The sequence below is a fragment of the Nannobrachium achirus genome (genome assembly GCF_963921795.1).
Source record: "Nannobrachium achirus genome assembly, chromosome: 8".
Classification (NCBI taxonomy): Eukaryota; Metazoa; Chordata; class Actinopteri; order Myctophiformes; family Myctophidae; genus Nannobrachium; species Nannobrachium achirus.
Window position 1 is genome coordinate 42852273 of NC_137817.1, and position 14446 is coordinate 42866718.

A 14446-nucleotide genomic window follows, 5' to 3' on the forward strand; every position below is an offset into this window, starting at 1 on the left:
TTACTGGGCTTTGGGTTTGGCTTCACCGGCGGTCGGGTCAGGGGGGCGGCTGCCACCGTGGGCCAGTCTCTGGAGACTGGAGGAAGACAGAGAGAGACATACTGTATGACTGGTTGTATCAATAGTGATAGGCCTACATCAGAAATGGGCTCTGTACGCAACTGTAGAGTTTCAAGGAACTGGCACACCGTTTCCTGTTCAGTTTCCTTTACTTTGTTTGTTTCTGCAACAATTTGAAATATGAGACTGTGTTTTCAATTAAAAGGTGCTACAGAGCCAATTAGACAAAGCTATGGGAAAATGAACAGGGACAAAAAACGGGTATGCCACTTTCTGGAAAACCCAGGACTTCTGTTCAGCAAAGTTGCTTCACTGGAAAAAGTCCAATGGAAGGCAATTGATGCAAGTATTATGCCACAAGATGGCGCCACACTTACATGTCCAAGACGTTGGCAACCTGGGCCTGGATGTTTGCCAAGACACTGTCCACCTGTTCCTGTAATACAAGACAAGATGTGAAGATAACAGGCAAACACAAGACAAGATGTAAAGATAACAGGCAAACTTAAGGACACGAAGGCATTAGTTCAGGCAAGGTGATAGCAGTTTACCTGGCGTTGTCTGTAGTAAAGTGGCAGAGAGAAGAGAGCGATTATACCTGGGGAGTAAATAAAGAGGGAGGTGTGTTTTATTATGAGCACTGGATTGCAATTTATTGCAGGATATGTGCTGGTCATCTAAAGCTAGATTTGTCATTTGTGTTCAACGCTACATGACAAGCATTCACAAGCAATTAATCAATGGGTTGCATTATGTTTTGTTCGCATGTCTGCGTGTGAGTTTCTCACCGATGATGAGCAGAGTAAGGCCATTGCACAGTTTCCCCAAGAATGTCGTCAGGTACATCAGAGCCATGAACTAAGATGAGAAGGAGGAAGAAGAAGAAGTTACCATTATTCTTATTAGCAGCCTATAACAAGGCTTCAAAGCAGTGGTTAAGCCTGGCTGGCGATGGTAGCTCTCTCTAGCCTTGGAAAAGGGTGAATATAAACCCATGCCACTGTTCTGTGAGGGATTTTAATGTCACTGGTTTATAGAAAGCAGTACATCTGCAGCAGCAGCAGCAGAGTAACAAAGTGCCAGATACTTGGCAACAGGTTGTGGGAACGACCGTGAGTTATTATTTCTGCGGCGTCTGCACAATAGCAACTCGGTTCCAGATACCATATAAAGGCCCAGATCAGGATAGGCATAATATCATCCAGATTCGCCATGATTAGGAACAGAAGTTTACCCAGTGCAGATACAAAAATGTGTTTACTTGCAAGGGGTATGTGTGTGTGTATGTGACACAGTATCGCCTTCGACCACGGAATACTGCTCTGAAACGGGACACCCGTCTCTTGAGATGCAAAGGGACCTGACCTTATCCCCTGCCTCTCTGCAGAGAGCCACTCGTGTATCATGTCAAATGCCATCCAGATCAGGAGTGAGACCAGAAGGTCCTGAGACTTAAGGGGATTAGACTGGAGATGATGTAGCCGAGTCGCACATTGAGTCATGACTCGAGCATTCAGTTGTGTCATCATGTCACACACTGCTGCTATAAATTATGATACATTCTAAAATAAATATATATACAGTGTACATTATTAGTATACATTAGGTATCAGTCCCAGCGATTCCCAAACGATGAAACTGTGATGCTGCGCATGGGCGCAGATTTTTATGTATTCAATTGGGTACTAAAGCAGACACACTGAGCCGACTGAGTGTGTGCTGGCCATTGTAATTGGGTGCCCGAGCCCGCAGCCACCCACACAGTATCCCTGCTTAAACCTGGATACTTCGAGCGGTGCGATTACATACAATGTGAAGGCAAAGACGAGACGATGCGTGGACGGGCGCGGCACGAACCGAATTGATTGATCATTAAAATAAATAATGTTCTAAAAATGCACACGGCCCACCCATCTGTCCACTTAACACGGCAGTGAATGGTGGTGTATTTGATCATAAACTGTATAATGTATACAGTATGTAGGCCTACTGTATCGATCGAATTAAACCTCTGCCCATTACTTCCCAACCTTAAAACCACAGTTAGAAACCTCGGTGTAACTTTCGACCCAGACCTCAGTCTACAACAACATATAAAAAAGGTAATTCAATCTTCATTTTATCACATAAGAAATATTTCACAAATTAAATCATTCCTAACCCCTTCCGATATGTCAAAAGTAGTCCATGCCTTCATATTCTCACGTCTCGATTATTGTAACTCATTGTATACATGTCTTTCAAAAAAAATCCATCCATAGTCTCCAATTGGTTCAGCAGCCTGTCTATTAACTGGTACAAGGAAATATGATCACATCACACCCATTCTAGCATCTCTGCATGTTGGCTCCCAGTTGAGTTTAGAATAAACTTTAAAATCCTCCTAATTACATTTAAGGCCAGGATGGGCCTTGCCCCGCCTATATTTCAGACCTTGTGACTGATTACGTGCCCTCACGTTCACTGAGATCCGCTAACAAAGCACTCCTGGACCCTCCTACAGATCAATATACTACCAAAGGACATATGGCCTTTGTTTTTAGAGCCCCTACCCTTTGGAATGCCCTGCTCCTTGAGATTCGCCTCGCTGAGTCTGTCCCCCGCTTTAAATCTCTCCTTAAAACACATTTTTATAGACTAGCTTTTAATCCCTAATTCCCGTAACTTTTATGTATTTGTATCCTACCTTACGCAAGCTTTATATTTATTATCATGCATTGTTTTTCTGCATTGTTTTTAATCCTTATATGCTTTTGTGTGTATGTTTTGTTCTTTGTCCTTTGATGTAAAGCACTTTGTAACCTGGTTTTGAAAGGTGCTATAGAAATAAAGGTTTATTATTATTATTATTATTATTATTATTATTACTGTAATACAAATACTATATTTACAGTAGTAGTGCTGTATTCAGCATTATGACACAAAATCCACGTCATAGTTTTCATTGTATTGTTCCAAAAGATCCTGGCTGACACCTACAGTATAACATATCATAAAAGATTTAATACATATGTACATGTTATGAAGCAGAAATACATATTTTGGCATTATAATGTCAGCCAAAGGAGTGTTAAAAGTATGTGCTACCAGTGTAGTGTTTCCACAGAGTGACATGCTAGGCCAGGGGTTTTCAAAGTGGGTGACGGGGCACCCTGGGGTGCTGTGGCGGCAGTCCAGGGGTGACGCGAGATAATTTGATAATATTTTGAATTTATTAGGACACTTGAAAAAATATTTAGTATAATTTTAAACTTGAAGTACAAAGTTATCTGAATGGGTTAAGCACAGATCTACAAGATGACACTGGATCATGGTGTGACAAGTTGTGAGCTTTTTTTTGTGTGTGTGTAGTATTTTTGAAATACAGACAGTGTTTAAATGAGTGTCCCGACTGATTATATTTATGATGGCTGCTACAGATGACATTGGATTATTGTCGTTTCTGTTTACTTGATGTGCTTTTAATATTCTGTGCTGTACCTCCCGAAGGACATTCAAGTTTTCTAAGTCTAAAGTCGAAGCGGAGAGTTCATTTGTAAGACGAAGCAAAAGCAACGACGGCAACTATCGGCACAACAATACTGCAGTGAAAGACTAACAAGGGAGCTGGGATGATGGGTGATGCTAGATGACAGAGAATGGATAGGGAGCAGGGACGTGCAGAGAATGTGAGAGGCAGGGGCTGAAAATTCTAAAAGGGCCTTTGGTGGAAATATCGAAAATAGCACGATGCGTTCTGAGCTTGGAGGTCGGCTATTTTCGGTACTTGATACCACACTGAACAAAGCATAAATAATCAAGTCAATACTGGAGATGCGGCGTACGGCATGGATTTCTATAGAGAGAGGGCAATTCTTTCAACATAAGATGCTGCATTCAAGTTCAGGAGAGTTTGGACAAGGCAATTCTCTTATATGCTGCCTTCAGGTATGGCATGGAAAGGGGGCATTTGCGTTTCTTTCACCCTAGTAAAAACTGCATTCATGGTCTGGAGAGGGCACTTTTTACAGACGGAAAAAAGGGCACTTTGGTGTCTATGTGTGCACGCGCCTGATAGGGAGGGAGGGATAGAGAGATGTCTGCAGTAAGGAGAGAGAGGGAGAGAGAGACGGAAGCAAATCCCCACAGACAGGCCAAGGTCCTGTTAGTATGAGACTGGATGTAGTACAACACAGTCTCACAGAGTCTGTATAGCAGAGTTCCCCAATAGGCGGCAAGTCTGTATAGCAGGGTTCCCCAATAGGCGGCAAGTCTGTATAGCAGGGTTCCCCAATAGGCGGCAAGTCTGTATAGCAGGGTTCCCCAATAGGCGGCAAGTCTGTATAGCAGGGTTCCCCAATAGGCGGCACGCGGGCCATTTGCGGCCCGCGGGGGGCTACTGTTAGGCCCCCACCAACCCCAGTAATAATGGTGGTATAAGAGCAGCAACAACACTAGTATATTGTCGTTGTCAGGTGGAAACCTCGTATCTCCAAATGTGTACGTTCTTTCGCAAAGTAAAGCCCTGCTTCATCATTCAAGGTCGTCTCACAAAAGTAGTGAAAACAGCAGATCTACAAGCACACAACGCCTCGCGGTGCGAGGCGTTGTGTGCTTGTAGATCGGCTGTTTTCACTAGTTTAAATCATATTTAAAATGATAAATGCAAAACGGTTTTGGACATACAAGATTTTCACCCGACAACGACGATATCTGAACTGTCGCTGGAGTAGCGGGAACGCCACCGTCGCCCCCTGCAATGTTGTGACCCTAGACATGATTCGGCCCTTGGGGAAAACTAATTGGGGAACCCTGCTGTATAGTCTGTAGTTTGCCTTGAGAGAGGGACCAGGGACACAAGACGAGTCTCAAAACCACCTGAAGCTTAGTGCAAGTATTCTGGGGGGGAAAACATTTGGTGAAAATAGAAGATCTAAAAGCTCAAGATAAACTTGAATCAAGTACAAACATAGTTAGCTTACCTTAAGGGAGTCAAAGACATTTCCAACAAAGATGAGTTTCTTCAGAGTGTCGAGGGCAGACAGGAACATAACAATAGATTTCCGTGTGTAGTGCTCAGCCCGTTCTCCGCTCAGATTCATGTCCAGGTCCAGGTATGCTCTGGGTGGGGAGAGACAGTATTTCCAATGATCAACATTTAGTTCTTTGTACCGTCTTATGCTGATCCACTTATGTGTATTTCTTCTGCACAACTCAGATAAATCATACTTTGTTCACAGTTGACAACGGCAAATCAGTTTTGTCATTGAGGGGTCACAGCTATCTTTGTCAACTTCATTCATTTAGGCTGGGCCATTTTCAGTGAGATGAGATGCATCGTCCATTCGACTCAATTCATCATCATGATGATGACAGACAATACATTACATATCAACAACAACACTAAAAGCAATACAGTATGTTTACAGAAGAAAAAGGTAAGGCAGAGGATACCACTCAAACGGGGTTGTTTGCATCTCTGGGAGCAAGAAAGTAGTGATACATCTATTTAAAATTTAATTTCAATTCGATTTATGTTTGAGGGTCAGATTTAAATTTGATTGGGGAATTAAGGCGTTTCATTAGACGTTTCATGGCTGTTGGTAGGGCATTCCACATTTTGGTGGTAGAATGCATTTTTCCCCCATGATTACTGTACGTAGAATTCAACAGCCCAATAGCGAAACAGTCAATCATGTAATGATCATGTAAACGGAGTGTGCTTCCTATGATGTCCAGGAAGGTTTTACTGGGATGTGAGTAAGTGCTCTCCGATATAAAGCTATGAAACTTGATATTGTCACTGTGCTGTGCAGAAATAGCTGATCTACAAGCTTTTATATAACAAAAGCTTGCAGATCAGCTGTTCATGCATGCTACCTCTGCACAGCACAGTGACAATACATTAAAGTGTCTTGTCTAAATTCATTCCATTTCTCTGCATTACGTTTCTACGGCAACATAAGCAAACACACAAAACACTTACTGTATTAATTATGAGAATTGATTACACACACACACACACACACACACACACACACACACACACACACACACACACACACACACACACACACACACACACACACACACACACACACACACACACACACACACACACACACACACACACACACACACACACACCTTTTCTTACTTCTGAACTATTATCCTGGATTACAGATGGATCGTGACACAACCTTGGCATTTATTACTATTACTGTTAATGGCAGGCTAATCGTGTAAAATAAGAAACACTTTTGACTTTAAAACTGTCAACAGAGTAATATTTTACACAAAACAAGGGCACAAGATGAGAATAAGTCACAAATGTCCCAAAGTCGACCCAGAGATCTGTACTGTATGTGGCAACATGATGCAGCCTGTTTTTATTAACAAGACTCCCTGGAGGATCCGTAATGACTTTGATATAAATCTCTCAGCCTCACATTACGGTGCCAACAGGCTCATATCCAGCTTCAGTCACAATACAGTCTACGGTATTTATATTATCATCAACATTTATTATAAGTAATAACATGCTGAAGGTCAATTACAACTTAAAAGTGCCTCTCCAACAGACAAACAGAAGAATAATAAAAACTAAGCGTAGCAACGGAGCACCTTGTCAGTGAGTGAACGGTTCATGTGCTGTGAATGGATGGGTTAGGATGAAAGTCACCTTGCTCTGTCCTCACTCTCCAGTCTGTCTCACGCGCACGCACACACACACACACACACACACACACACACACACAGAGATCGTGCTACCACTCACACACTCATTTCTTACTTAATTCATACTTGTATTCATAAGTTGTTTTTGAACTATTGGTACCACTTGCTCCTTTACACACATACTGTGTACAATATTATTTGTGAATTTAATATTGCTATTGCTACGTTTTTTATTATGTTTGTAATGGTATTTCTTTCTTTGTATAATGTTGTGTACAGGACTATTTGGCTTATCTGCACAGGGACAGGAGATTTCTAATTGGCTAGTTGGTAGTGGGACACCTATAGCCTAGAGCAGTGTTCTAGGCTAAATTGGCCCATACAAGTCTGTAACTCTGAAAGTAACAGGTCCATTTGGTTCCATTTGTACATTGTCAGAGTTAAGGGGAGACCTTGAAATTTAAAAAGTTTGAGAAACACTGGCCTAGAGGGGTGATTGTGCGGGAAATTACCTATTTGCACACGCGCACACACGCACACGCACACGCACACACACACACACACACACACACACACACACACACACACACACACACACAGAGTTCACACGAAAACATGATCTCCTGCTGGAGATTATAAATCTCTCTTACTTGAAGGGGTGTTCTCCGTCCCCCCAGTTGAGTGCGTGGAGCAGGTGGTAGTAGATGCGCACTGAGATGGTGAAACACACGACAGCCAGGGACAGTGTGGAGACGACAGTGATGATGCTGAGCTGGAACAAGGACAATAGGCCCACAACCAGCCCTGTCAGCACCATTCCTGAGCGCTCCGTCTCTTTCCAATAGATCAGATCCATCACTGAAAGAGAGACAGGTTCGGGGGAGGGGTACGGAGGAGTGACAAGGAATTGAAAGGTTGTGAGAGGAAGAAAAAGCCAACACAAGGACACGCCGCACCACTGAACGCCATGTCTTCACAACTTCGATTCTTTTAGACACTTCAGCCCAGGAATAACCATTTCCCATTCATTCAGATTAACCATATATCATTTACTGCAATGATATCTACCATTTAGGTCAATGATATAGCATATAGTTTGCTCTGGTGTGATATACAGATTATCTGCTCGAGCATGGGACAGAATCTAAGATCAATTCACAACCCCGAGCCAAGCATAATATACAGTTATTACATGAACATAACATTGAACCTTCAGTTGTATGATTTAAAATATCACACCATAATCAATCCATAGAAACATAGTACAATCCATAAGCTATACATATGTAACTACATTCCACAGGGAGGAGGCTGGGGAGGTGGAGGGATTTTTCTTAACACCAACAGCTGTACAACCAGTAGTGACAGCTAAACACACAGAATGAACATAGAATGTAGGACTGCTTAAATGAACCGCCTGAGATGCACTGTGATAGTGTCCCCTTTATGCCCATATACAGTATGGAGATCTCTGATGTCATCAGTAAATGCTCATGTATTGGAATATATTGGGCATATTGGTTGGACTGGCAGTTCTGGACAACTACTATAAAATGACTCTATGGCGGGCACAGCACTCCGTCAAGTCCTTGCCGCTACGCACGCCAAGAGATCGCTGATGTCATCAGTATATTATGCTCATTTTGCATACAGACTAATTCACAACCAATCTATTGGTACAACTTGCTCACACCTATATTATTTGTGAATTTAATATGGCTATTGCTATGTTTTTAATGCTATATGTTTTTATTTATTTATATAATGTGGACAAAGGTTGACTACCAAACAAATGCTATCAACGGATACAACTTTAAACCCAGGCAGATCATTGATCAAGGGGATATTTGAGTGTTTCCCAGTGGAAAGAGAGAGCGAGTTTCCCAGAGAGAATCCTGACACTGTGTGTGTGTGTGTGTGTGTGTGTGTGTGTGTGTGTGTGTGTGCGTGCAGTGTGCACTTGTATTACGATATTTGCAAGAGATGTCCTGACAAGTATAGTAGAATTTGAGATATAGGGGCGCCCGCTGGCCTACCGGTCCAGGCGCATAGGCACAGTGTAGTCTGACAGTGTGTCGCTGATTCGAGTCCCAATCCCGACTATACCTTTGCTGTGTGTCACTCCCCATCTCTCTCCCCATTTCCTGTCAGTCTACTGTCCTATCAATAAAGGCATAAAAAGCCCAAAAACATATCTTGAAAAAATAAAATAAAAATAATACAAAAATAAAATAAAAATTAATTTGAAATATAGTTATAGAGAAATGGTTTTATGGTTTAAAAAAATATTTGGGTTTACAATGAGTAAAAGACTCCAGTTAGGGTTAGGTTTAATGGTTAGACATTTAAAGTTTAGGTTTTAGAGACAGGGTTGGAGTTAGGCCTGATATGAGCTGTTTATGTGTCGAACAGAAAGTTGTAGATCTACAGTATAATCTCCCATTCATTCATTCATTCATAACCTTTATTTAAACTCTGAGTATAATTGAGGGTCTGGCCCTCATTTGCAATATAGCCGAGATACAATACAATAATCAACAGCAATTATACATACAGTAATATTAAAATATAAATCAGAAGACAATACCAGAAAAATTAAATATTCAAGAGACTAAAACAGTTAATTAAAGCAAAAATATTAGAAACCATTGTCTTGAATGACCCAAAGAAGGCAAAGATCAGATTTTTAAGGACTTCTGGAGCTCATTCCAATCAAATGTAACACTGACAGAAAATGCTCCCTTGCCTAGCTCTGTTTGAGCAAATGGAACTTTGAGCGTCAGGAAGTCGCTTGAGCGCGTCTGATAGGGACCTAGGGTTCACATTCAGTCCTGAGATGGCTTAATGAAATAAAAATAAAAATACCATTGCTTATCAAGTCTCTCAGACAGAGAGGATAAGCCTGAGTTCCCATATAGAGTATACAATGATTACCATAACTGTCCCCATTGACCCATCTTACTGCAGAATGGTTCACAATGTTGAGGCGCTTTAAAATTGATGGAGAAGCAATCCTATAAATAATGTCCCTATCTAACACAGAGAGAAAAGTAGCTTCAATAATTGTTTTTTTACAGGATGCCGGAAAGCATGCTTTGTGTCTATAGAGAAAAGATATATAAGATACAAGTTTGGTGATAAGATTTGGAGTGAAATTTAAATGTCAATGTATCATCCAGCCAGATGCCAAGAGGAATGCCAAGTTGGTGGTTCCAGCCCTAGTGAAAACAACAAACTTAGTTTTGCTTGCATTCAGAACCAGTTCAACAAGGGCAACCTGGAGAGCATTAAAAGCAAACTGCAGATTCCTAGTGTCAAGCTGGGCTGTGTCGCCAACACAATATATGACCGCGTTGTCCGCATAAAGCTGGGCCTGACATTAAACGAAGAAATAATATTATTAATATATATATAGTAAAAAGGACAGGGCCTAAGATTGAGCCCTGGGAGTCACTCATGGAGACTGTCCGGAACTCTCGGCGCGGCACACAGCGTGTTGTGAGCTTGCAGATCGTCTATTTTTCTGCATCAGTTAAAGGGTAAAAAAGTTGCTAAAAAAGGCCATTCATAAAATCACCATTCTAAAAACATTGATGTCCTCATGTGGTACAAACGTGCATGTGTGTGTGTGTGTGTGTGTGTGTGTGTGTGTGTGTGTGTGTGTGTGTGTGTGTGTGTGTGTGTGTGTGAGTGAGTGTGTGTGTGTGTGTGTGTGTGTGTGTGTGTGTGTGTGTGTGTGTGTGTGTGTGTGTGTGTGTGTGTGTGTGTGTGTGTGTGTGTGTGTGTGTGTGTGTGTGTGTGCGCGCGCGCATATGTTTTGGGGCGGCACTGAAGCTGTCAAAGCGAAAGTAAGCAAGGCCATCAATAGCGATCAAACGGAGGTTATCGTAGGTCAACGATACGCAAGGTATGAGCCAGAGGGATTTCTAGGCTACAGACTGACGCAGGCTGGTGGCTGCTGAGTGTTGGGCATGAACTAAATATAGCCCTCTGAAAGAAGACTGGGGGAGGGGGAGGAGGCAACATTTAAATGTTGCATCTCGTAGCACCTGCTGCCAGACTTCACAGTCCTCCCTCTGCAATAGATTCCGTTGACTAAAACTATGACGAAAAAATAGTTTGTTGACTATCTTTTTTTGACTGACGAAAATGATGCGAAAATGAAATAAAAACCAAGCTATGATGACTAAAAATAAGACTAGACTAAAATGTTAGTGAGGGACTAGTGGAGAAGAGATTCAATAGAACTAAAAGACAAGTCATTTTATGTTTGGTTGCGCCCTGAGTGTAGAAGATCCACAAGCTCACAACGCATCGCGCTGCGACGTGTTGTGAGCTTACAGATCGACTATTTTCAGCACACAACCAAGTATAAAGTCACCATCACTGCCCGCCAAAATAATTTTTTGTCTACAAAATCAACAGTAGATTTAGTGGACTAAAATCTTATATTTAGTTGACTAAAACTAAAAAAATTCTGATGACTAAAATATGACTAAAACTAAAATAAATTGTATTCAAAAGACTAGGACTAGCGGTGTAGTTTAATAAAGTCAGAAAACTACAATATTAGCCACGGTGAAGAGCTCTTCAACGCAAACCCGACATCTCCCCGCTTTTACTTTCCGACATCACCCCATCACCTAAAAAAGGGAGTAGCTACTCACTTCACCCTAGTATGAATGAGCCTTTAGTGTAGCTTACCACCAAGAGCATCCTAGAAACAACTTCCAAAGCTGGTTTCACCTCTACAGCCTAGCAGTCTAGTCTGGAAATAAGGACAATCTAGAACAGGGGTAGGGACAACCTTAGGCACAGGTGCCAACATTGGCACAGGCCACTGGCACTCTGGCAGAGAGAGGATTTTTATTTTAAAATCAAATATTCTTTTAAAACGTGGTCAATTAAGTCACCTAATTTACAGAATATTACATCCTACACATAATTCTACATTCATGAAAACTCTGAAATCTGACTGGTGAGGGCGTCGGTTAGAAAGATGGATCATTGCTGTGAGTCTAATGACCATTATTGTGACCGTCAGGTCGCAGTTACTATCAAAACCTCCACCAGCTGTCAGTCTGTCTGTCAGTCAGTCAGTCAGTCAGTCAGCCAGTCCGTCCGTCCGTCCGTCCGTCCGTCCGTCCGTCCGTCCGTCCGTCCGTCCGTCCGTCCGTCCGTCACGTCACGTCACACTTTTGCCCCTACTCATATCTCCGCCACCGTTGCCCCTATCCATGTCGAACTTTGCACACACACTCCTTGGCTGGCAAACCACAACCCCCAGCCCTGATTTCTCACATGGCCCTCTTCTAACGCCACCATGAGGCCGATTTTTGCAAAACACATTTTTGGACATTGCTCCTACAGATTTTGCCCAAAAATCACGCAAAGCGGTACACAGTATCTCTAAAGTCATGTCATCAACATGGATTTGTCCCATTTCCCATATTCCCTCCTGATTGGCTACGATTGCCTTCTAAAGTTTGTGTATGTGACCTGACTGTCACTTATCTCTCGATTAGGGAGTCTTACTGGTAACAATGTCCAGAATGTTTCATGGCGTGTCATTAAAATCTATGTTGACATGGCACACTGACTACCTAGAAAATAAAAAACATGTTACAAAATGGTTGTTGACCTCTGATCTAGAATGTGGCATGTCATTCATCATAGGCAAAAAGTTAAAAAAATAGGCAAAAATAGCTACAAGATCACAATGTGCCGCCATCTCAATGCATTGTGAACTTGCAGATGGCGTATTTTCGCTGCTTTTGCACAAAGTACATAATGACACTTAAGTGGTTTTGACCCAATACCTCAATATCTAATCGATAATATGAAGATGATAATGATTAAATTGTATTGTGAAAATGATACCCCCCCACACAGAAGTGTTCAAAAACAGCGGAAATAGCAGCTCTACAAGCTCACAATTCATCGAGATGCAGTGTGTGTTGTGATGTGAGCTTGTTCATAAGTTAGAAAATGTTTGAAAGTATAAGTATAAGTAATTAAAACCAGGAAAAGACAACACTGTTGCCATATCACAGTATTATGATGTCCAGAATCCCAGACGATGGCTATTCTCATATCACAATATCGACATAAAATCGATATATTGCCCTAGCCTGGCCTTGCTCATACCAATTCCTCACTGCGTATCGGATATTAGTCTGGACTCGCGAGCAGAATTTTCATTTCCAAGGGGTGGGTCCTGATTACTCCCCCAAATTTTGGGTTCACAATTGAGCAGCTCCAGACCGATATTCGCCAAGGGCAAATTTTTTTGCCCAGGCGGATTGGTCTGGTTCCAGGCTAATATTGCCCAGCCCTAACTGTCATTAATGTAAATGACCAGACAGCTTTCGTTGAGACTTGCGTGACTCAGCCCAACTCTCCTAACAATAGCCTCCCATATTACAAACACCCACCCTGCAGCCTAATGATATGATATGTCATGTAATTATGGCACATGATGACAGTGGTGCCGTAGTGAATGTGGTGCACTGGTCCAATAATAGTGGGCAGGCATCTGTCTGTCTGCGGTCATTGTTATTCAGCATGTGTCTGTTTTAGCACTGAAGGTGGGGGGGGAGGGCACAGACAAGAGGTTCCTACCAGCAGGTGGTCTATTAATAAACATTCTATTCATATCCTAGTGTCACATCCCTGGCACACACACCTGTCCATTGTCACGATAGGATGCAATGCACACACACACACACAGTACCCTGCAGGCTGATTGGATGGATATTTTGTCTGTGTCGCTGTCAGTTTCAAAACACCGGCCCGCACATGTCAGGAGTTTCAATACAATATTCAAAAGCAGGACACTCATGGGTTTAATATAACAAAATGACATGCCAGAAAACTAAGTATACAGTTACATTTTGGATATACTGAGGCAGTGTTGATTTTGCCAGCAAAATTTGGTTTCATAGTCTTTTGAATAAAATTCCATTTAGTTTTAGGCATATTTTAGTCATCTGAAATGTTTTACTTTGAGTCTAGTTTTAGTCGACTATATACCATTCTATTATTTTGGCTGGCCTTGATGGCGTTGTAATGCCCGATTTTACACTTGGTTGCATGCTGAAAATCTACAAACTTGTGAAGTTAATCCACTATTTACAGTACACAACACCCAAGCGCAACCAAAATTACTTGTCATTTAGTTCTACTGATCTACTGATCTTTAGTTCTACTAATCTCTTCTTCACTAGTCCCTCGCTAAAATTTTAGTCTAGTCTTTATTCGTTGAATAAATGTAGTCTTAGTTTTAGTTATCATTAGCTTAGTTAGCTTAGTCGTCAGTGAAGAAAAGAAGTCGATGATCATTTTTCATCATAGCTTTGGTCAAAAACATCAACACTATACTGAGGTATTTTGAGATACAGTGTGTTAATCTAGTCCAGAGAGTGTCTTAAAATGGGTAATGTTTTTACAGTACACATTTGTTGTGTACTGTAGAGACATCCTCCCCCTCCATTTATGCTGAATTGGCACTGCAGGATTTTCTAAGCACATCATCTTGGAGGCAGAACAACGGTGTGGCAGCTCTGCAATGTCACTGGTGTCTAACCATGGCTACTTCTGTAATATTATCCATTTATCCTCTAAACGATCCTGAGAGATCATTGGCATTGCCTCAGACCAGAGAAAACACCCATTTCCTCCATCAAAACACCAGTCAGCCAATTCGGATGCAATGGGGAACTGACATAAA

At 41.8% G+C, this 14446-nt stretch overlaps 1 protein-coding gene across 1 annotated transcript in view; it reads right to left on the reverse strand.

The window, feature by feature from the left end:
- The window catches only part of rtn2a (reticulon 2a), a gene marked incomplete at both ends in the record, with an annotated part of 32281 nt that continues 17835 nt past the window's right edge, over positions 1 to 14446 (reverse strand). The window contains 6 exons of the mRNA XM_080731897.1: positions 1 to 76; positions 438 to 496; positions 612 to 658; positions 849 to 918; positions 5022 to 5160; positions 7368 to 7575. Coding sequence (XP_080588023.1) covers positions 1 to 76; positions 438 to 496; positions 612 to 658; positions 849 to 918; positions 5022 to 5160; positions 7368 to 7575 — 599 coding nt within the window. The remainder of the gene's footprint in view (positions 77 to 437; positions 497 to 611; positions 659 to 848; positions 919 to 5021; positions 5161 to 7367; positions 7576 to 14446) is intronic.